Source organism: Aspergillus tubingensis (genome assembly GCF_013340325.1).
Source record: "Aspergillus tubingensis WU-2223L DNA, scaffold_6, whole genome shotgun sequence".
In the NCBI taxonomy this organism is placed as follows: Eukaryota; Fungi; Ascomycota; class Eurotiomycetes; order Eurotiales; family Aspergillaceae; genus Aspergillus; species Aspergillus tubingensis.
The window spans coordinates 3,084,204-3,106,752 of record NW_023336280.1 but is presented as its reverse complement, the minus strand read 5'-3'; the positions used below and the strand labels follow the sequence as shown (position 1 = coordinate 3,106,752).

Genomic DNA, 22,549 nt, shown 5'->3' with positions numbered 1-22,549 from the left:
ATATGTGTTCCATACAGCTTACATATTTAGATGAGGATGATTATCAACCAACGGCTGATTTGAAATGTAGAATGTAGTACACCATATCCCGAGGTACATATTCGGGGCAAATAACTAATCATGAAATCATGAAACGGATAACGTTCATTACGGGTTTGCTCGCCCCTTCTAGTTAACCTTATACATACAACAATTATTGACTATTTGGACAACAATTACATATAAAGTACGTCAATATCATCAGAATTTGGTAAAGCAAGGGACTATTTGACTCACGAATTAAGCTTCAAAACATGGTCAAATTCTGAGGATTAGTGGAGTCGTGGATTTTTAACAATGCATTTCGACAACACATACATCTATTCTCCGGAATATAAATTCGAACTAAAGTCTGCCACTATGCGTATCAGCCTCATTATCCAAACGGGTAGTATTTAAGAATCCATCCGTAATTCTTTTGTAGTGTTACCTGTCATACTGTATGCGGATATCTGCTGGAAAGCGAAAAGTGGGGCTGAGGAAGCAATTTGGGGACATTAGATGCGGGTAGTTCGGGAATATCACTAATCACTGTGTGCAAATATTTCCTGGTGGTTCCATGTATTTCTTATCAATCCCTTAGTCGCTGAGGTTTGAGCCTATGCCATAAGGGTTGTCAAAGAATATTCTGCGAATAAGTTCGAACGATTATTAATACTGCTGTGGCTTTGACTGACTCGGCGGGGGGCAAACAATGCAACTGGGAATGTCTCGTCATCACCCCGACGGTTGGCATATACAATCACAAGTGTCAACTTTTGGCAAGATTGATGAAGGTTTTCATGAACATATGATTTGTAATAGAGAAGCCTATCGATGTATACACAGTATGCATCGATACTCCATCGACCCTACTCCATGGTGGATAATCAATCATTCCTTTCTTGTACTTGCTCGCCCGCTGATCGGTCGATTTGCGATATTACATACGCTCAGCTGTTCATGCATCAAGCATCAGCTACAGTGATAACCCTCTTCAGAGGTGATAGGGTAGCAGAACCTAGTAGAGCATGTCAAGATCGATTGATTCAACTCATACCCTTTATGTCAACCAATTATAGCGATTCTGACTTAGTCCCCGGTTCCACTCTTCTACATCAAATACACCAATGCGAACAGCCGGCGGGATGAAATAATCAAGCCGAACAACCATGAATCAGAGACTTAGAGTCTCCGCCACTCGCATGACGAGATCGTACCAACGTTGGGAAAAGGTCCACAATTTCATATATGATATAGAGACTAAACCTCGGCAAGCTGGGCCGATTTATCATCATATAAATCACTACGTAGTTAATCATCGAGGAGAAAAGTCATTAGAGGAAATCGAATACTATATCAGGCAGAGCTGCACATCCTGAGAATGTTCAAGCAATCATCATTACAGCTGGTCATTAGTCCACATAATTTGGGGATAATCGATTTTCACGGAAAAGGATGAGAGAAATTCTGGTTATCGGCGGAACTGGCGCCCAAGGCCTGCCGGTCATCAAAGGTGCGTATTATAGCAGCTTTTCACCTGGCCTTTTGGTGTATACCTGACTCGTGATAGCCCTGTCCTCGAGCGGGCATTTCTCTGTCCGAGTGCTTACTCGAGACGCAAAGTCCGCTCGGGCGCAAGAAGTTGCACAACTTCCTAATGTGTCCCTAGTTGAAGGCAGACAGGATAACCAGGCAGATCTGCATAAAGCTTTCAAGGGCGTTTACGGGGCATGGGTCAACACCGATGGCTTTACCATCGGTGAGAAGAATGAGCTATTTTACGGCTGTCGAGCTTATGAAATCGCGCGGCACCACAGAGTGCAACACTATGTCTATGCTTGTACAGACTTCGCTCTCAAGCATGCGGACTGGGATGAGAATTACCATTGGGGCCATAATGATGCGAAAGGCAGAGTTGCAGATTATATTCTAGCTCAAGGTCAGGCTGGCATGAAAAGCTCGGTGCTTACAACTGGCCCGTATATGAACATGCTCTGGGATGGCATGTTTGTCCCTACCCAAGAACCTGATGGGACATTGGTTTGGGCTAATCCTGCAAGTATGTCTCTTAGCTTTACCTGATCTGAGCTCTACTAGTGACTAACTATGACGGTACTTCCGGCACAGAATCTGGCAAAATACCTCTTATAGCTCTAGAGGACGTTGGACATTATTCTCTTTGGCTCTTTAACAACTTGCCAGAATCCGCGGGGCTGAACCTCAAAATTGCAACAGATGAAGTTAGTTTCGCAGATATAGCGGCAGCCTTCACTGAGGTGACAGGGAAGAAAGGAGTGCATCGGTATGTACCTCTTGAAGAGTACCTACCCACGGCAGAGCCTTTCCCAAATGCTCCAGCCAATTTTTACGCCGGTCCAAGTGCTGTGACGGATGAATCAACGATGACATGGCGCCAAAACTTCTCAGCTTGGTGGAAGTACTGGGGAGAGGGCCGGGCTGAACACCGAGACTTCACGCTTCTGAATCGAATTCACCCTAATCGTATCAGTTCACTGAGTGATTGGATGAGAATGGTTCACTACGACGGGCAACGAAAGAGTGTGCTGAAGGGAGTTGAGGACCTGAAAAGAGCGGCCGCAATGAGGCAGCAACAGCAAGCAGGTTCTCCGGTTTGACCTAGGGGGCTAGTAGAATCCTACCTAAGCGTTCATTCTCACTCATCCGTGTGGGATTCGCTCGAGGTTTCCGCAATGCAAATTATTGCTTCAATGTGAGCGGGTGCGGAGGTGTATAACGACTCGGGTATCTCAATATGAAACATAGACATTGCTCTTTCTTGGCTTACTTAGTGTGTAGTCTTTAGGTTGTCACACCAGGTGACCGGCGTACACAATTAGATATCATGGAAGAAACGGCCGATGTTGTTTCCGCTTGGGTTTGTGTGGGGCAGGTAATTTTAATAGGGGTTGGTTGTACTGTCGGATATACAAGGTGGTACAATGATTTTGAGCACTGTTGAATTGCATTAAACTAATTACACGAGGCTACTCCAATGTATTGAACCATAGTGTTCTTTTAATCCGGGTAATAAGTAGGCTAGTATGGCATCAGAGCATATAATAATGTGGAAGTCACAGCTAGAATTTATATCCCAAGCGAAACAACAATGTGAACATCCCTTTCACGACAGTCTCCTATGTGGAGGTTCCCAGGGCATCCCAATAATCCCTACTCACATAGACACAAGAATAGCTTGTATCAACCCGCTTAAAAAGAAGAACGAATTGAAGTCAAATCGGAGCTCGGAAAACACAACGCCACCTGGCCCAGAGATACCGGCCCAATCGCCCACATGACAATAGCTGATTGCATCTATAATTACACCAATGTGTACATAGCATTGAGTAGGTTGAGACATCACTATATCGGCCCAATAAGTCCATTTTGGTAGCCAATTTAGACTTGTAAGTTGTCATCCGTAGTAAGTGAAAAGAGGAATGCTTTCAAAGCAAACAATCACTAACACACTATGTGTCCAAGAATAGGTCGGAGACTTGGACGAGCTATGTTAGTAGATTCATTCTATAGTTTCCAACTAATTGTTGCCAAATTCTTTTTTTCGAATTCATTCTAGGGGCACCGATATGTCCACAGTGTATTTCACGGTTACTGTGTCGGGCGTCAGAAGGAGTACCAGTAGTATTAAGCTTATATAAGTATATAAACGGCCTGTGCCTGAACTCCGGAAGACCATCTGATAATGTACCACGTCAGGTGTTGGTGAGTAACTGGAGAGACAATCCGTCTTTCTCTTCTTTGGATCTCAGAGACGGGCTTTGCCAATCGGGAAATGGGCGAGGTGGCGGTCAACGTGGATGTGGACGTGTCCTAGCTCTTTGGTTGCGGATACTATGGACACGATGCAGTCATTGAGACGGTATTTTGTAACTCTAATGGTGATACCAAGTCACCGAGTGTGATACGCTGCTTGGCAGGATATGCTGTAGTCGTGTAGTCATGGTTTGCGTTGGTAGCTTCATCTTGTTAAAAGAAAGTAGCCTAGATATGTGTTTTCTGGATTGCGTTAGATGCCATATCCTGATCATAGAGCGATACGCTGTTTGGCTAGTATCTTAAATGAACCAATGTGCGTCGTATTCCCCCGATGGGATGAACTTCATTGTCTTTCAACTACATCATGGATGAACCGAGATTATCCTTCTCCTATTTTTTCTCTGATGAATGCTAGCACGTTCCTCTCCAGAGTATGTAAATGTTTGTCAATTTTTTCCACATGCCTTCTCTATGTCTCCTCTAATGTCGACATCATAAGGATCGTATCTTTTCATTGTCATCAGGCTAAGCGGTGTCGTTCCATCCCCAGCATCCATGTAGCTTTCATGGTATTCATTTATCATTGAGAAAGCCCTTTATCCAAACCAGCGTCGTTTGCTTGTTTTCTATGGCCCCGGCGCTTTTGAATGTCGAATAGTTTTCTGCATTTGCGCTTCTGAACTCGAGAAGTCGGCCCAACTTGCTAGGGATGTGAGATAAAGAATTGACGGGCTGGGATGTTTTCTTCCGCTAATGTGTCCTGTTCCTCTCTGGGTGGCATTCTGCTAAACTTGCCGTTTGCAAGTTGAATAAAAGCTCGAGCGACCCCGAGGACATAACAGACAGCCGATGGTCTGGAAGGCAGCATCGGGAATGCTCTTGACCATCTCAGCACCTTCTGACATACGTTGAAGTGGCTTCGATATTATTGTTGTATCTCCGTCTACCATGGCCTTGGATTCGGTACCGGGAGATGGTCCGGTGTACTTAACGGATACTATTCTGCCCCCCCGATGTATTATTGTATCTCTTAGGTTGAGCCAGTCTGGCGAACGCCTTCACGCTGTATGAATAGATGGACATCGTTGACAATCTTTGAAAGCGCTTGATCAATGCCGGCTTTAGTGGCCATCCAATAACTCTCGAATTGTCAGGTGTTCTGTTCCATGTCTTATAAGTTGTGCGCAATTCTCCCATGCTTTGTGGTTCAATGGTGAGATTCCAAGAATTCCATGCATGCAGGATGGCTCGTACCGCTATAGCACACCCCCCGGCAAGTGTGTCCCGTTTTGCCGGTTCACTACCAGATACACTGGCACATATTCCTCTGCGGTGAGTCTGCCCTTTTGGATAACACTGTAACTGGGTCACGATGGAAGCACTCGCAGCTAAGCTCAACCGTTTGTACATTACCTCTTCCTCGTCATCGCCGATACAATCGGGAGAAGCAGGACCGAGTACAGGACCATTTCTCGCTATAGAATGGTGGCACGGGACATGAAGACGACATTCTGCTGGGGCTGCTTCTGGGCTCTAGTTCAGATGGATCTTGTTGAGCTTGTATATCAGTAGGGTCTAAATCCTCTCGTCGCGCCCTGAGCTCCTTGAACATCACGAGTGCCGGGATTGTTACCGTTGTCATTTTCCAGCCCTAGACTGTGATCAGGGTTATCGCGCCTCCAAGCCGCAGGACGAGCTCCTTGGCCCGCCTGGTTTCTGGTAATGTGAAGATTCTTTGACTTGCTGATGGGACCAAATATATCAGCTGTAAGCTACGAATAGCAAACCGTTTTCTTTTAGATAATCTAGAGATCCTAATAGCAGGGCAACAGTTCATGTGTCAGATGATAGAATAGTAACCTGTGTATGAGTCCTTGACTTCTGGTTATTGCTGTAGACTCAAGCCGTCTTTGACTGAGAGATACTGATTACCAAGTCATAGAACCATACATCGCGATAAATAAAACTAGGAGCTAGGTAGTCGTAAATATACCCTAGATGACATCGAAAATTCTTCTGCTTTCAACGGATGATGCATTGTCGTTATATTCCCTCGTATCCCAGGCAGTGCGGAGCGGCATGCGAGCGCTGGACATGGAACGTCCTGGAGAGTAAGCAAGCCATGGGAAAAGCAGCTTTGATGAAGTAGAAATTTCCGAGACCGATTACCTCTTCCCCCTGAGTAGTGCGTAATACTGTCTTTTTCGGTAATCGCAGTGTATATCAAGGATATTTCTACATCTAGATTTGCAGAGTGGCATTGGACGACTAGTTTAAAATGGCGCGTTCGATCGATGGCAACTTTCTCGACACATTCTCGTCGATAGAGGTGCTCTTTTCATCCCTTGTGGTGAGAACATGCAGCTGTTGTATGCCATAGCTATCAGTTCTGGATATCCATCGATTTGGTGATTTCTGGATCTAGCTCCGACCAGTATAGCTAAGGGAGATATAACTCTGAAACCAGTGTCCTCGTGATTGACTGGATCCTACTTGAGAGGCCTGAGGATTGTCGGTATGTATGCGTTGTCCGCACAGAGTAGCCATTAAGGCAATTATCTTTGCAAAGTCCCATGATGTCTCCATGTACTTAACTGCAGTATCTAGCCCAGGTCATGGTAGCCAAGCAGTTTGCCTTGAGTGATCATTCTGTGTTGCTTTGTTATTAGGAGCCCAGGTTGGCAGAACAGGGTCTTTTGGGCACAGCACGCCATTATCTCTTATGAAGACACCAGAGACTATATCGCCGCCTTGTATTCCATAAATCTGCTTGTCAGGGAAGCAATATACCATGAACATCCCGGCGTATCTGGCACACTTGTAAGGATGGTTGTGTTTAGCAGAAGCCTGGAACTTATTATTTACCATCTGAACCGGAAGAACGAAAGCGTCCATGCTCAGCACCCGGCGCCGAATAAGTAGGGTCGGAATTTACATCGAGAGCTGTCCTTTCGATAATGAGTGTGGACTTGGAACTTAGAAAATCGACCCATGTGACTGAATATATGATAGAATTCAACCCAACCCAAACCACCCCAAACGCTAGGTGCGCTTTTCCGCAGCAGAAGCTTTCTTGTGACCGCGCACCTCTTCCTCCTGCACGGCCTCGTCAGCTTCCCATGGCTGTCCGCTGCTCCTCAGAGCCTTCAGCCGAGGCCACGGGCCAGTCAGAACAGGATCTGGCAGCGGTGATAGCAGACTCCCGCCTACCGCTAGAATTTTGATGTGCCTTGACTTGCGCGATACTTGTCGTCACCGACTAAACCATACTGCTATAAAGCATTGAATAACCTCAAACATCACCTACCACGGTATTTCGTATCCTGATTGGGTAGGCACGTTGCAAATTCGCGCTCTCCGACAAGCCCGTTGTCCTCAACGGCGTTGTTTAATGTAAGCGTCGAATGTAGATAGTCAAAGGCAAGTAAGTGTCAGCGAAGAGTAAAACGCGCGAGTAGTTGACGACGAGGAGTAAAGTAGACAAGGAAGTATTGACTAAGAGTACAGCGTATGAGCAAGCGTCGACGAAGAGTAAAGCATGCGAGCGTAAAATGTTAGTCTTGTTTAGCGGCGCGCAAGGCATCCTGCACAACCTTCTTGCCGGCCTTATTGTTAGGGTGCAGGGCCATGGCCTTGTTAACGGTTGCATCCGCGATCAAGAACGGGTTCAGATTGCTCAGTTCGTCTGTGAAGGCTGCCAACTGTGTGGCAAGCTTGTCGATCTTCCGCTGCATGTCTGCTGCACCTTGGATAGCCTTTAGTACGGGACGGGTCCACGGAGCAAGTATAGCAGATGTCATGTAGATCAAACCAGCGGACGATGCCACGTCTGGCGTTTCTTTGGGTATAAGCCCTTTAGATGACCAGGTGTCACACTCACCGCGCACCGTTGCAAGGTATCTTCGTCCGAGGCAGTCTTAACAGTACTCCTCAGCATTAACAATGTTTAAAGCGAAGATACTCGGGGTCTACTTCGACCTTCCAAGACACGGTGACCTGAAGATTTGTTCAGGACGGATTGACACTCTCCAGGACATGATTTTTGAGCTTGGATACGGAGCTCCTAAACATATGCTTTAGCATGTTATCTGAGATTCTTATCTTTTCCATGGTGGAGACATGCGGGACGCATTCGGCCACAGCCATCGCCTGATTATTGTCATCGTTGGGTTGTACGTTCGGTTGGAGTGAGTAAGCCCGAAATTTAGAGTAGGACCATAAACATCAGTGCGCCTATAACTGTTGAATTGTTAGAGTTGCAAGATTCATGGATATGCCGCTTAATCACTGAAAAGTGGCTTTCTCACACCATCTGCAACTATATGAGTTTAACAATTGTGGCACGATGTAATTCCTAGTAGTTGTTGTAGCCATATGATCTGGATTTTGTTTAATTCATACCTCCACCTAAGCCGCCACTTCCAGATGTCTGCGGTTATCCGTTTGCAGGAGGTTAGGCACTCGTGTGCACACTGGATTTCAAATGATATCGTATTAGGTTATCTATAACCGTCAGGTACTGATCTTCTCCTCTGGGAACCGACACCCATTCCTGTGCATCGCTAGGTGGGATTGGGAGTAATAGGTACAACCTACTTCCCCGTGGAATCATGAATGATCAAGTGGAGCTTCAGACGGGCTATCCACTGTCATTTTCTGATGTATAAAGGGCATGGAATACGGAGAGTATCCAGAAGATAGGGTTCTTTCAATGATGTAGAGGAGATTGAAATTTCTTCGGGGCTCTAATTCACATGGGCTGGAGTGGCTAGTTGGGTTATTGTTCGTATCTAAAATATAAACTAGGCTTTGAAAATATGATAGTATTTGCTAGGACAACCGCGAACTCGACGGTCAACAATTTGTGAGATTGCTTGATTTTATATCTGTTACGAATAAAGGCCGGTTCAAGTTGTTGGTTGGCAGGAAGGTTGTCAGAATGAAGAGAAAGAAGAAGAGAAGAGAAGGGGAAAAAAAGGTTTATATATACTATAGGGTAGGTGAATAGATGATTCTTCTGGGAATGATAGCAGCAGAATGCACTGTGAGTCATACATCTGCTTCATCTGTACCAAAACTTATTGAATCGGCTCAGCATCCATTGAGTCAAGCAATCAAATAGAATAACTCAAAGAAAGGTAATAAAATTGATCTAGTCAATCATGGACCGTATTCACATCAGGCCATCCGAAGCACATAAAGTAAATAGTAGAAGATCAATCATCAGATCTAGCCACGGCCAAACAAGGTAGCAGACAAGAATGCAAGGCTAAGCGACAGAAACGGTTGCATTATTCGTTCAGCACAGCAGGACGAACACGAACCAGTATTAATACATTATAGTAGAAAAGAATAGGGTGTGTCTATCCCGATATCAACACCCAAAGTAGGAAGAAGATCTGCATAAGTTAGCTGCCATTCGACCAGCAGGTTGCAGGATGAGCTTACCATTAGGACGCCAAACATCTTGGCGATGAGCCACCGGTTCCCGGATACCCGCGTCCAGTACTTCAGTAACTCGCGATGCGCTCCCTGCACGTTATCGACCACGTCTTCCGTGTTGGCGTCTATCCGCTGGATCATGTCGGACTGCTCGCTGACCATCTGCGCAAGCTGACCGAAGATACCACCCAACTCGCTGATGGTGCGTTCAATCGCATCAATTGCCTCGCCACGCCCTTGGATATAGGCGTTGCTCGTCTGGGCTTCCTCCATGACCAATAGTTGCTGATCTGAGTGCATAGAGGGGCGGCCGAGTGGAGATGGGTTCGAAGGTTCCAGAGTCAGTAGATCGGAAGCACCGCCCGGCTGAGGCGTCCGCCGCCCGGATGTGTTGTAGAGCGGGGAATCGGAGCGCTGCGTATCGAGGGCGGAATGTGTCTTTGAGGATACCGAGGAGACAAAGTTTTCGGTTCTGGATCGCGAGGCCTGGATGTTCTTTGTTCGCACTTCAAGCACATCTTTGAAGTTTGCTCCCACATCCGCCAATTTTCCTTGCAGCATGACAACCACCTAATCTCGTTAGCTTCGTATCGGTCTTGATGTGTGTCGTACGTACATTGTCATTGTGCTCTCCTTCCTGGTCCGCCTTCGACCGATTGCTCTTGGGATGTTGTGAAAGAGTAAGCGCCTGCAACGAGGCGATTTGCTGATTCAACGAGGCGAGATCTTGCTTGATCACGAACGTCAACTCCGAGATCTCAACCGGTCTGTCGTCAAAGAGCGTTTTTCGCTTGGCCACTGCGGACAATGTTAACTTCATTCATCTAACCGTCTGAAGGTCACTCACACTCGGCCAGTCTCTGCAGCTTAGCTGTTGTTGCCGTAATCCCTCGTCCAATTTCCACAGCTCTCCGGGCAAACTCAGACCTTCGTTTGCCACCCTGCCCATCTGCGGAACCATTTGCTTGTTTCCGCTGCGCATCTGTCAAAAGAGCCTGGCGCTGTGCGCTAGCTTTATTGGCGGCCATGCGCTTCTGGGCTTGACCCAGAATGGCGTGGAACTCGCCGGTACGATCTTGAATGGACGGGCCGGTCATTGTGTAGGTGGATGTAGGATAAACGGGGATTAGATGAAAGAAAGATAATTCGGTAGTCGGTCGCAATGCAAGCGAAGATGTACAGGGGTATAGCCGAATGCAGAACGAATGCGCGACGTGAGATTCCACGGAGTCGATCTAATCGATAAGGAGACAACTGGAGACGTGTCCGTTGAGTGGTGGCGGTATAGCTAAGGTAGAACGAGAGCGGAGAAGCATAGATTGAAGGTAAAGTTGGAGTATTACAAAAAGGCCATATCAATCAACCGAGACCAGCATCGACCACCGTAGAGGCACGGGGAGAGAAGATGGAGAGAGAGTGGAGGAGGAGCGAGAAGCCGACGTCGCCAGCCCGTCTTCCGTCCGTAATAGGAAAGGCGGAGGCTCAGCCACGTGCACCCCAGCCACTCCAGTTTTCTCACTAGCCACAGGGGCAGCACCAGCCACCGGGTGCCCCAGGCGTCAGGCTGCCAACGGACCAAAGCGGCTTAACTGAAAGCAGTAGAGCTTCTCATTATTAGATCCGATGGAGTCTCAGGGGAACATCGCAATCAGCCTATCTTATCCCGCTGGCGATTAACTTCAATCAATTCCCTTCCGTACCCTCATCCCCAGACTCGTGTGCCTCCGTACCCATTCTGATCGCGATCGGACATCGCTCATCCCTTCCTTAGCTACTAAGAATATCCCCATTCCACGTAACGCCGCTGCTGCGCTGCCCCGTGGCTTGGGCTGTCATCGCCATCCTTGCTCCCACGTCATCTGGTGCAACCATCTTCTCTCGTTCTCCCGTGTCTTCCGGTCAACCTCGCAGCACCTTCGCATCAACGGTCGCTTCTCCCATACGCCTCTCAACCCAGGTCTTTGGCATGTGATATGCCGATCGGGCACTTACACCGACTATTCTATTAATGTTCATGATCGGGTTGACACGCTCAGACTAGTCAGCAATGGCACGCCAGTTCCAGCCTTACGAGCCGGAGCTTCACAAACTGTAGGCCATGCGTATATCTTGCTTGCAGGTCCCCGCACATAACTAACGCTGCCCTGGATCTAGCTCCTCAACCACCTCCGATAGCCCGAGCTCTCCTTATCCACGCGGCGGCACCCCGCTATCCTTTAAGCCGAATGTGAACCGGGCGAAAACGAAACGTTGGGTTGAGGCCAAAAAGTACTCATACGATGGGAATGATTGGGGGGACGATGAGTACGGCGAGTATGACGATGAGGATGAGACTCCGCCTGTCCCGCAGCCTCCCAGCATGAACCAAAGCACCGGAGATATCCCTAGCATGTTCACGAGAGACGTGTCTCGTCCACCCCTACCTTCAGTAGATCGGTCGAGATCCATGGACCAGGTGGCAACACTGGACGCAGCTGGTGCTGGAGCGCATCGTAGCCTCTCTGCAGACCGCATGGCGGCCGCTCCTAACAACAACCGGACTGTCCCAATAGTGCGGCCAGCCGAGATCTACAAGCGGATGAGGGCAGAAAGTGCTGCAAGACAACAGGCATCTGAGGCCGGATATTTTGTTGACAACCCGTCGGGTGCGGCGCCACCTGGAGCGCCAGTGTCTCAGGATACTGCGTCGACCTCTCACGAACAACAGCGAGCGGCATCTCCCGGCGATCACATACTCCACCCGGCCCAGGACAGTACTGAGAGGCCGTCAGATGCTGGAAGCACGCCCCACGGCTCCCACCCTGCTGACGCATCTACAAATCAGCCTCCCATCATCCAGCTGCCAGATATGAAACGTCTTTCTGGATTTAACCCTGATCTCTCACTCGGACCCCGTTCCAACGCCCAGGTAGATCCGGAGTCGGAAGGTCAGGAACATAAACTACAGCACAATCCTTCTTTGGGATTCCGGTCGGTTGTTCACCAGGCTTTCGATGTGCCCGAGACCCCGAGCACCACGGTGGACAGCATTGCTCGCTCTAACAGCGATAGCACCTCGGTGATTAGCCCAATTATACCCCAGCACAACCCGAGTGAGACCAAGACTCCTACGATTGTAGAAGAACCCGAAACCATCTCGACACCCAAAGAAGAACCGGGAAACATGGTGTTCAAGCCTGGCCACCGTCGAGATTTGAGCCTTCCTAGCCCGAACAATAGCCCGTCTAGAACACCGGTTATTGCTAGCGTCGAAGGAACTGCGCCGTCTGCGGTAGGGGAAATGTCCTCAAACACGCCAGACTCACCCCAAAACATCATCGCAAGCCCGCAAAAAGCAACGGTGCAACTACCACAGCCTGACGAGGGTCTGCCCGCACCGCTTAGCGTTGGTGGCAGCCATCCTCCCCCTGAGCCTACGATTACCACGGGGGATGGTGTCCCAGTCATCATTCCATCCTTCAGTACAGACAACTCGCCCCAGGACACAGAGAGCGACCGGCTGCGGAAGGAAATCATTCGTTCTTTGAGCCGGGAAAATACCCCGTCGGAAGATCCAGACCATGAAGAGGAGCGCCAGCTGGAAGCACCGCAGCAGGACAGCAGTCACATGCTGGATGAATACGAGCGTTATTGGACGAAGGAGGCCTTACCCACTTCTCGCGAGGGTGAGCAACTTCCTGACTACGACAGTCCCTCAGTTGCCCTGCAGGATACGCCCGCACAGCCAACTCCTCTCATTGCTGCCCCAACAACTTCCGCTCCATCCTCAAAGCCGAAGCTGACCAGACGATTTTCGTGGGAATCCTCGTCATCTGGGGAGCCTGCCCCCGAGACCGGTGTACAATCCCCGCCCGTGCCCATGCCTGGGCAATTCCCACCCACCGAGGATGGCGCCCAGCTGACAGAGATAGCCCCCAATCCTGAGCCCGTCGTTGAGGAACGTGAAGCCAAGGAGCCGCCGTCTACGGAGAAGCCGAAGCTAACTATCGTGCCTCCCGTACCGGACGATCGAAGCATCATCTCCGATGGGCAATACCTGCCTGAAGTCTACAATGCAGAAGTCATTCCCAACTCTCATGCAGACGAGGGTCCCCAGACAGGCTCTGACCGGCGGTCGTCGCGAGTCATGTTCACGACCCCAGCGACTGTCGAGCCGACACTGCTTGGTTTCCGGGAAATCTTGGCGATGAAGACGTCGGAGGAACGCGTTCGGGCTTTCAACGACACCCGAGCGAAGTTTGGGACCATTGATACGGGTCTTAACCAATGGATTTCTGTCACAGTGCAGACACACCCCGAACACAATGATGTGGTTGAGAAGAGCACGAAACTGACGACCACCGGTGCCAAGGCGCCCGTCTCTCGAGGCAAGTTCCCGAAATTGGCTGCCCTTGGTAAAGCTGATCTATCTCCATCCGGCTCGGGGCACGCGCGACGACCCTCGGCGCCATTGGGGGCAATGATGAACAAACAGCAAGTAGAGCAACGCGGCAAAGAGTTGCTGCATACGGCAGGGGTTTTGGGAGGGCGCGCAGGCGAGGCCGCAAAAGGATTCTTTGCTCGCAGCCGGAGTAAGTTGAAGGGCGGAGGGAACGACAAGGTAGATTCTTAATCTCTTTACTGATAATGATGGGCGGTCTGGCCAGGGAGCGGCACGCTCGGCCTGTTCTTTTTTTGTTTCTTGCCTGTGTCATTATGTTGCTTGATACCACGCTGTAATTGGTCAGATCTCAGTGCCTCAGAATGTGACATGAATGATGTCTTCACTCCTCCTTTTCGGGTTTATTTTGCTGCGTCTTATCGCCTCTAATGCGGGGATATGTAGGGATTTCAGTCCTCGCGCGGCTATCGTCGACCGGTGCCCCTGTCGGAGCTCCAGCAAGCAGCCGACCTGGATCCTGCAGGAACAAGGCCCAGCCACCAGCGCCATAGCGTCCACTTTGGAAGTCTCCCGGTCGCCGGCGCTTTTCGACCGGCCGGACATCATCGGCTGAGCTGGGGGGTGAAGCGGAAGGAAGTACCCGGTTCTGATAGCAACGCAGTAGCCATTGGCGAGGATCGCCGTAGGGCATCCATTCACTTGGGAGCTGTAGCCCGGGAATCTTTCCCGTCTCGCAAACCGGCACCCGCCAGTGATCCTCGAAAGAGCGTGGCTAAAGATGCGCACGAACAGCAACAGGAGAGACTCGATGACAGCGGGACTAGCCGGATCCAACTAGCCCTCAATGACGCGCCACTGGCGACCCCTGGTCAGCCCGGTCAGGCCGGACAAAGCGTCTCGGGCCAATTGGATGGCGTGAGCGATAGCGACCAAGCCAGTGTTGGAGGCGATGCTGCGTTGCCCCCTGCAGCCTTTGTTCAACCTCGGCGGGGGTCAGTCCAACCATCAATCTCGTCATTGGGCACTCAGGATGCGGTTGCTGATCCTCCCTTCGCCCTGGCGCTTAACGGTGAGTGCCTCGCTCGCTCGGGAAGTGAATCGGCTGAACTTACGGCTGTCGCCCTCGCAGCGCCTCTTGCCTCGTCCAGTCTCTCTCTGCCCTCCATCGTCGGCCACCACCCCGACACGGAGATGGATGCGACCGGCAATGATCGGTCTTTGCTGCGTCCGCTCAACGGTCGTCATCCACCTTCGGGTCACTTGCGAGTAAGCAGCATGTCGTCGCTGAGACCGAGCCGACCGTCGAGTCGGAATGCGACCTCAGGAGCGAATTCCCGATCGCAGGATTCCACCCCGCACGCGCGCCTGGCCGCACTGAAGATGAAATACGGCGACAAAATCCGGGACATTCGTCGCATCTCCTTGGGTCCCAGCAGCCCATCGTCGGACCAGAAGCCGCCGCTTCTGGATCGATTGACAGTATGTCGCTGTCTTTATTGAGTGGATGAAAGTTTTGACGGTTAACTGAACGTGATCCAGGGCCTCTTCCGCACCAACCTTCGTCCCCACCGACCCAAATCAAGGCAATCCAACCAAGCTTCCAGACCTGAAACCCCCATCCAGCGCTCCACGACGGCCTCCCCATCGCGTCCAATAAACCACACATCCAGCCATACCCGCTTCTATTCCCTCGATCACGCCCTCCCCAATGCCGGCGACAGTCTTTCCCATCTGCCGCCGAGTCTTCCCCGCATCCCCACCCCAGATTCCTTTCGCCAGGCCCAGAACCAAGCCATCTTCGTCCCGCATGCTTCCACCCCTACTCTTCCTAACACTTCATCCATTTCAGACGACTACTTGTATAGCAACAAAACTGTATATGAACCAAGCCACACTCCCACCAATGGTTCTCCCGAGCGCGGTCGAACCACCTCCCGCACGTACGTGCAGGAACTGCACCTCCGATCTCGCAGTCCCAAAGAAAGCGCGCCTCGACCGGAGGAGACGACTCTACCAAATACCGACGCGACTGACCCGGCGATTGAGCTGGGGCGGTTCGCACGCAAGCCGCGGACCAGCCGAGTGGGCGATCAAGAGTTGCCATGGAAGTTGAGTCTGTCCGGACTGGGTAATGATTCTGAGGAGCATGATGAGAATGAGGTGACGGTCGAAGAGAGAGACAGAGCACGGAGGGAGGCCAGCAATGTACTCGAATCTGCCATCGCTGCCACTACCATCGATCAACCTCACATGCGGAAACCAGAGCCAACACGAGAGACGTCATTCGGAGTTTCACACTCTCCCCTATCCACAATTCCAGAATCAGTCGCATCTCCTTCAATCGTGTCCCCATCCGAGCTTCCACCTCTCGACAACTCGTCTACGACAGCGCAAGTCTCATTCTCCGACGTTCAATCACGCGTCTCTCCATCCCCGTCCCCTACACCAAACCCGGAGACAGAGGTCAAGACCGCAAGCTTATGCCGAGAACCCCAACGCATCAATACTCCAACGGCAGACTCGAATCCCTCCCTCACCACAATAGAAACAGAATCCGGAGCCCGCACAGTATCCAATGGCCCCACACCCAGTACACAGACAAACTCAAATCTAAACAGCCATCCCCACCGCCCCGCCCCACCCCGGGCCCTTGTCTCCACTCCCGTTGAGCTCCCCGTCCCCTCAGCGGACGGGGGAGATGATCACGATAATGCCAGTGATGCTTCCAGCGAACCCGAAATTGTCATGTCAAGTACGGCATATCCGGGACAGGAGTGGAGGCCGGTCGGATATATGGGATATGAATCGGGGGTATAGTTTGGGATGTAGTAATTGATCTTATGTATTTGTTGCTGTGCTTTTTGTCTCATCGTTCTCCTTTTCGTTTGATCTGTACAGTGCAAGTGCAGCTAGGAGGGGAGTACACTAATAGTGGTGACCTTTTGTGATATTGATGGAGATACCCACGTTTTCCCATGCCTATTCTTGATCAGATAGTCAGCATACCTAGTAATTTATAGTATTTCGCTCGTGGCCCGCTGGATCATTTAGTCAAGGATGAACAACATCACAAGCACGGACAGCCATAGCATCAGCTTGCTACGCATATCATAAACTCCCGGTGATCAAGGGGCAAGCCATCTTTTCCTATAGTTCGTGTATCTTATACTTACAGATAATATGCATATCTGGCACCAAACCGGACATGTACTGACTATCGATCAACAAACAAAACGCCGATATCAGACTCAAGGCCACTTTGATACATTGGTACATTCACACTGCATAATGACCTGCTTGAGGAATTAAGCGAGGTAGAACTTGAACCTGATTTCGACCCATGCCAGAGACTTGTATTCATGGGCACATATACGCTGACGATGGGTAGATGCATCAATCACGGAATGTGATGAAGGCACCGGGATGCCCTCAACCATACCCACCTAATAGTGACAACCAAGATAACCGACTTCTACTCTTCAGCCGCAACCTGGCTCCGTTTCTCAGTACCCCATTCGAGTTTTCCAAATTTCGTAGTGTCTTTATCCACTGATCTTTATTAGTGGCTGGTCTTGCCACCTTTCTAATAATCACTTCATACTGTATAAAGACGGTCTCAAGATCACCAAGTAATAATTCTGCTGCTATACCACCAGGAAGCACATTAGCTAACTCCTAACGTGAGGAATTCTATACCAAGAATGTTGAAGTCCCAAAATACCAGTTATTTTACAAAGACCACTTTTTTATAAATCCAGGAACATATGAACTTCAATATATAGACACTGCTCTAGATTTTGAAATAGAAGGTCTTCAAACTAGAGTAAATGCGTCTTCCACCAAAGGCGGATCCCACTTCTGCGAGAAAGCCTCTCCGTCCATGATACCATGCACATAACTCTCACCAATTAATACATAATGTTCGCCCTTTTTGCGCAGGATTACCGGAACGGAGCAGCCACGGAGAACACAAATGTGATCTCCTTCTTGAGCCTTCGCTGGTACAAGACCTATGTACCCTTTTGAAGAGATCATCATTCGACGATATGAGGTTGCCCGGGTAATAGCGCTGTCAAATAATGATGCGTAAGTGCAGTATGTCTCTATGAAAGACTTGCCCAGGACATAGCCACTATCGTCTTCGAGATCTTCATCACTTGGTGCAGAGTTGCTAAACACGAATTCATCAAGATAAAGGGGCTGCAGAAAATCTGTTCGCCTTTGGCCAATGCCTACTGTATCTGCCATCAGTGTTCGAAGGTATGCATCCGCCAACGAGCCCCCGCTGGCGTAGCCACAACCATCTCCCGACTCCCTTGCCTTCTTCATCACCTTTATTGACATTGTAACAAAGCTCTTCTCCTCCAGTGTTTTCATCGGCATGGAATCCCAAGAATGTGAGCTGCATATCTCCAGCTTGAGAGTTCCGGAATTTGGGTTGGACCCTCAAAATAGGACGTCAAGAGCGCCACCCACGGATCAGGTTTTGATGACGCCCATTGCTCGTGCTCCTCGGGTTGGTATGTTGCTGCCAGGCTATCAATGGTACCAACAGAGATGCCCAGAACGGTTAGTGCCACTGGATGGAGATGAAATTCGAATTTGGGCAACCGGCAGCAGGATGCATCATAGTCGGATGAAAGACTACACCAAAAGGTCTTTGCATTTAGTTGTTCTCCACCTGCGAACAAGCGAACCAGGGGGCTCGCAGTCTTTGCCTTTTCGCTTGTGTAAACATCCCAATCAGGAACCCAAGATGGCCACTGGGGTTTCTCGCTACCTTGGCATAAGGATATAACATCCAGGCGATCACTCCTGATAGACTGCTCTACAAGGCAAAGACACACAACCAGTAGCGTGTTGTATGAGGAGTAGTCGGGACGTATAATGCAACCCGGCAAGTAGTCAATGGCCAAGCCGAGTAGGCTGAATATCTTGTCTTTTGGATCTGTTGACCGCTGCCGTCTATTCCAAGCAAAGAGTTGCGTAAGGGTTATTATATGGCCTTCCTTGGTCGCTTCCCTCATTCTCTGTATCTTGAGCACTTCTTCAAGCCCTCTAGTGGAGATTCTGCCCAGAAAGTTGGAAGAGTACGTGCCAGTGAACACAATATCGGCAAGCCAACACAGGGGTGACCATGTAATTTCATGAGTTCCGCATGCTACTAGTAGTTCCGCAGATACCGCGGCCTCTTGAAGCACCCATGCTCTGGTCCACCATGGTCGTCTCAATATGTCTGTGACCAGGAATTTCAGGCTCTGACGTCAATATTCGGTGTTTGTCAATTCTTTCATGAGCATCAAAATCCCTTGAGAAGACACCCCATCACCGTGACTTTGATCATAAAACCGTCGAGCGAGATCAAATGATGACTCGGCACGTTCGTCGCCGTCACCAAGCCATATAACTGTCGTATTACTTCCTTGGTAGATATCACGCATCATGCTCACTTGCGAAGCACGCTCTCCCAGGTCCCGCTGGTTGATGCATATAGCATCAATCCACATAGTCCGTGGAGTGTCCCGGCGTAGATGACGGAGGGCTGATTCGAGGTTTGCCGTAGCTTTGAAATTCCTTCCATTCACAGTAATAATCTTCGTATTCGTGTGGTCTCCCCAGACATACGAGAGCGTCTCATAGGGTTCCGAATCGGCTAGCGAGGTTTCTCGGAGGGTGCATTGGATGTCATCTCTCCATTTACCAGGTTCGATGGTAACGAGGCGGATTTGTTTCAAAGTAGTGTCCAGCTTATGATACAATTCCTGGGATTGTGACATAGTTGAGACCAAGTATTGACCTATATTGGCGTCAGTTATTGCGGGGAGGAAAAGAAGTGAGCTGAAGGGGAGACGCGGCACATTGCATCCATTGTGTTCTTAGGCACTAAATGAACCCTGACGTGTCTGGACCCACCTTCCTACAGCTTGAAGGCTACTATTATAGGCCAAAGGGTGATACATGGAACACACTTCCTTCTCGATTTGTCTGTATACTGTTATATTCTCATTCATTTATACTATCTTTTCCTACTTTCTTTTGCTCGTTTCCCATCGTAGATCTAGATACTCTAAAATGATGTCATATCACACATTAGACAAACCGTGTTTTAACTACGGGATAGCTACATTTATCACAACCTGTATGGACTATGAAAGAGTGGAATCATCTGTCATCCCCGACTTCTTAAACAACGGTACTAGTTAGACAATGCCAATTCACCTGACTCTCTACCGCAAAGCACAGCTTACCATGGGATATATATCACATACTCTACCGCCTCACCTTCACCCCCTACCTCACAGTCCCCTCCACATCCATAACACGAACATTAAAATCCCTCTGCAAAAAGATCCCATGACACCTACTCCTCCACGGCCTCTGTGGCCTCAAAGCCACCACATCCCACCTCCGCAACACCTCGACCACCACCTTACCCATCATCATCACTGCCAACCGAATTCCCAAACACCTCGTACTCCCCCAATTGAACATCAGCTCATGCACCCGATCCATACGTTGTCTCTGCTCGGGCGTCGCCTCCAACCACCTCTCTGGACGAAACACATCCACATCGGGCCCAAAAACCTCGTTCCGTAATAAACCCGGGAGATTGAGCCCTATGTTCGTACCTTCAGGGATGTATACTCCGTTCAGGGTATCGCCTCCGGGTGGGACTACACGTTCGCGCAGTGCTGTGATGGGCGGGAAGATGCGTAAGCCTTCGAGGATGCAGGCTTGGAGGTAGGGGAGGGATTTGGTTTCTCGCTCGGTAATCACAGGGGTTGTGGTGACTGCATTGCGGATTTCGTCCGTGAGGCGTTTGTAGACTAGGGGGTTGGTGATGATGTGCAGAAGGAGGGCACGGATGGAGGTTGCGGTTGTGTCGGACCCGGCGAAGCTATTTGGGAATACTTGTTAGTTAATGCTTGGTAAGTCATTTATTGAATTTGGGCTAAATTTGTACTGGGAGGGGGATATTTGGGGTTTACACACAGGGCAATTGTAACTTCTGTGACTGCTAATGATCCGTCGACGCCATTGCGAAGCCATGAATCTAGCATCGTCTCGTTGTGCTTCGGAGGAATGCCCTGCGCTATGCGGGCGTTGACTGTTTTCTGAGCGACCTATCGATACATGTCAGGGCGATATTCTTAACCCAGAAAATCTGCGAGCTGAAGTAGTATCTTACCCCCATAATTGCCCTAATGCCATCCCGATCCTGAGGCGAGGGTAACACCCTACGCAATATTGGTATGTGGGAGATCATCTTGATCCAGGTGTTTACTTCCGTAAAGATAGCAAACTTCTCCACGATGGGTAGGCGGGTTTCCAGGACATTTTGAAATCCATAACAGTCTTCATGTTGGTCGATGAAGCCCAAGGGGTGGCCAAGGCATAGGTGGCAGACCATGTCAAATAGCAGCCATTGTATGCTTCGCGCCATATCGAATGCAACGTGGCGGTCTGGCGTTGTCACGGCGTGTATCTGAATATAGTCCAGCCAGGTGAGGAGGTTCTGGTCGATGGCATGCTCCATCTGTGGAATGTCTTTGCCTTGGTACTTTGGGAGTCAGCTTTGGGGATATACATCTGAAAAGAATACTCATGAGCAGGAGCAACTAACCCCAGGAGCCATCTTCGCTCTCAATGCATCATGCTTTTGCCGATGCCGCTCAGTAATTAGATTTGCATTATGGGGATCCAGTTGCAAGGCATCAAACCACGGCCCACGAGTGTACTTTGATCGCACTCCAAGTACCTTTCGAAAGATCAGAGGGTCATTTGTGATCAGGTGATTTGGTCCTATGCGGACGAGGGGACCTGGAGCTTGAATGCTTAGTTTCCTTGTCGCCTTACTGTCTCGTGAACTTAGATCTGATTCAACATACCGTACTCCCGATTAACCTGAAGATATATGTCCGCGCATCGCTCCGAATAAAGCGCTCTGAAAAGCCATAGACGAGTGTATGGTGCCCACCAGGGCCCAGGAATCTTCCTAAGGTGCAGTGTCGATCTTATGATCCAGATAACTATCATAACCGTGGCGACAATTGGCATCAATGTCCATGTCAGGTCCCGTTGGACCAGGGCCTGAAATCCCTCTGTAAGGGCAGTCATATTGACTGCAGTATGAACGGGGGTCTTTGTCACACTGTATGACCAAGAATCGGTGCGGGGATACTCAATACGTGTGGTAAAAGAGAAGAGTGAAAGTAAACGGCTCGTCAGCCCTTCTGTACTTAACGAACATGACTAGATCTATGTGGTTAGCAGGGTACAATCGGACATATCGGAGCCGCATCTGCCAGCAGCCATCTCGCTCGTCTGACTCTTCTCCCTTCTATGACTACACAAGCCGGAGGGATATCTAGTAGTAAGGCTCACAGTCATTATAGTGGCTCAACACCATCGCTTACGGCTACGCGGACATTAGGGTCTCTTCTCGTGTCAGCCGTTTTGAATGTAGGTTGTCAAGATATTCTATGCACTGCCGCAGAATTTCTGCAGGGAAGTCCGGTATTAGAAGTTTCGAAAATTACTGATTGATATTGAACTTGTAACGCAATTTAGGTTCGCCCAGCCGGATATTTAGACATACTTGTGGTCTTCTCCGAGCCACAGCCCCGTTCAGGGTCTAGTGCCCATAGCGTTAGCCGTGCCAGGTGCACGAGGCTTCTGAGATGTATCACTATCTTCAGTTCAACCCCGCTGATTATATTTCATACTATCTCCTAATGGTCTAACCGAGAACTGAAGAAGTTTACCTTCTGGTAGTCCAATGTCTAAAGAAGACAGTAGTAGTAAATTGCTAATAAAAACCATCATATCACCCACTCAACTTACCAATGGCAGCTCGCTTATTTGGCCCGCAGCTGCTACCACTCAACATATCATTTAGTCTACACACAA

The 22,549-nt window shown here is 49.5% G+C and overlaps 7 protein-coding genes across 7 annotated transcripts; 2 read left to right on the top strand and 5 right to left on the bottom strand.

The window, feature by feature from the left end:
- Positions 1 to 1,476: 1,476 nt before the first annotated feature.
- On the top strand, positions 1,477 to 2,657 carry AtWU_04788 (NmrA family protein; the record flags this gene model as incomplete). Its single annotated transcript, XM_035499899.1, has 3 exons — positions 1,477 to 1,534; positions 1,592 to 2,080; positions 2,149 to 2,657. The coding sequence occupies 3 exons, from the start codon at positions 1,477 to 1,479 to the stop codon at positions 2,655 to 2,657; spliced, it is 1,056 nt and encodes a 351-aa protein (XP_035355792.1).
- Positions 2,658 to 7,370: 4,713 nt separating this feature from the next.
- On the bottom strand, positions 7,371 to 7,616 carry AtWU_04787 (ER-Golgi SNARE complex subunit; the record flags this gene model as incomplete). The annotated part of the gene is made up of 1 exon (XM_035499898.1): positions 7,371 to 7,616. One exon carries the CDS (start codon positions 7,614 to 7,616, stop codon positions 7,371 to 7,373), a length of 246 nt encoding a protein of 81 aa, XP_035355791.1.
- Positions 7,617 to 9,179: 1,563 nt separating this feature from the next.
- Positions 9,180 to 10,355, bottom strand: AtWU_04786 (t-SNARE syntaxin; the record flags this gene model as incomplete). The annotated part of the gene is made up of 4 exons (XM_035499897.1): positions 9,180 to 9,215; positions 9,265 to 9,828; positions 9,875 to 10,056; positions 10,106 to 10,355. 4 exons carry the CDS (start codon positions 10,353 to 10,355, stop codon positions 9,180 to 9,182), a joined length of 1,032 nt encoding a protein of 343 aa, XP_035355790.1.
- A 950-nt stretch (positions 10,356 to 11,305) lies between these two features.
- Positions 11,306 to 16,456, top strand: AtWU_04785 (uncharacterized protein; the record flags this gene model as incomplete). Its single annotated transcript, XM_035499896.1, has 4 exons — positions 11,306 to 11,349; positions 11,413 to 13,858; positions 14,084 to 15,118; positions 15,179 to 16,456. The coding sequence occupies 4 exons, from the start codon at positions 11,306 to 11,308 to the stop codon at positions 16,454 to 16,456; spliced, it is 4,803 nt and encodes a 1,600-aa protein (XP_035355789.1).
- A 996-nt stretch (positions 16,457 to 17,452) lies between these two features.
- On the bottom strand, positions 17,453 to 17,983 carry AtWU_04784 (HET-domain-containing protein; the record flags this gene model as incomplete). Its single annotated transcript, XM_035499895.1, has 1 exon — positions 17,453 to 17,983. The coding sequence occupies one exon, from the start codon at positions 17,981 to 17,983 to the stop codon at positions 17,453 to 17,455; it is 531 nt and encodes a 176-aa protein (XP_035355788.1).
- Positions 17,984 to 18,903: 920 nt separating this feature from the next.
- Positions 18,904 to 19,416, bottom strand: AtWU_04783 (HET domain-containing protein; the record flags this gene model as incomplete). Its single annotated transcript, XM_035499894.1, has 1 exon — positions 18,904 to 19,416. One exon carries the CDS (start codon positions 19,414 to 19,416, stop codon positions 18,904 to 18,906), a length of 513 nt encoding a protein of 170 aa, XP_035355787.1.
- Positions 19,417 to 19,930: 514 nt separating this feature from the next.
- On the bottom strand, positions 19,931 to 21,757 carry AtWU_04782 (cytochrome P450; the record flags this gene model as incomplete). The annotated part of the gene is made up of 5 exons (XM_035499893.1): positions 19,931 to 20,537; positions 20,633 to 20,763; positions 20,829 to 21,200; positions 21,264 to 21,460; positions 21,529 to 21,757. The coding sequence occupies 5 exons, from the start codon at positions 21,755 to 21,757 to the stop codon at positions 19,931 to 19,933; spliced, it is 1,536 nt and encodes a 511-aa protein (XP_035355786.1).
- Positions 21,758 to 22,549: the final 792 nt, after the last annotated feature.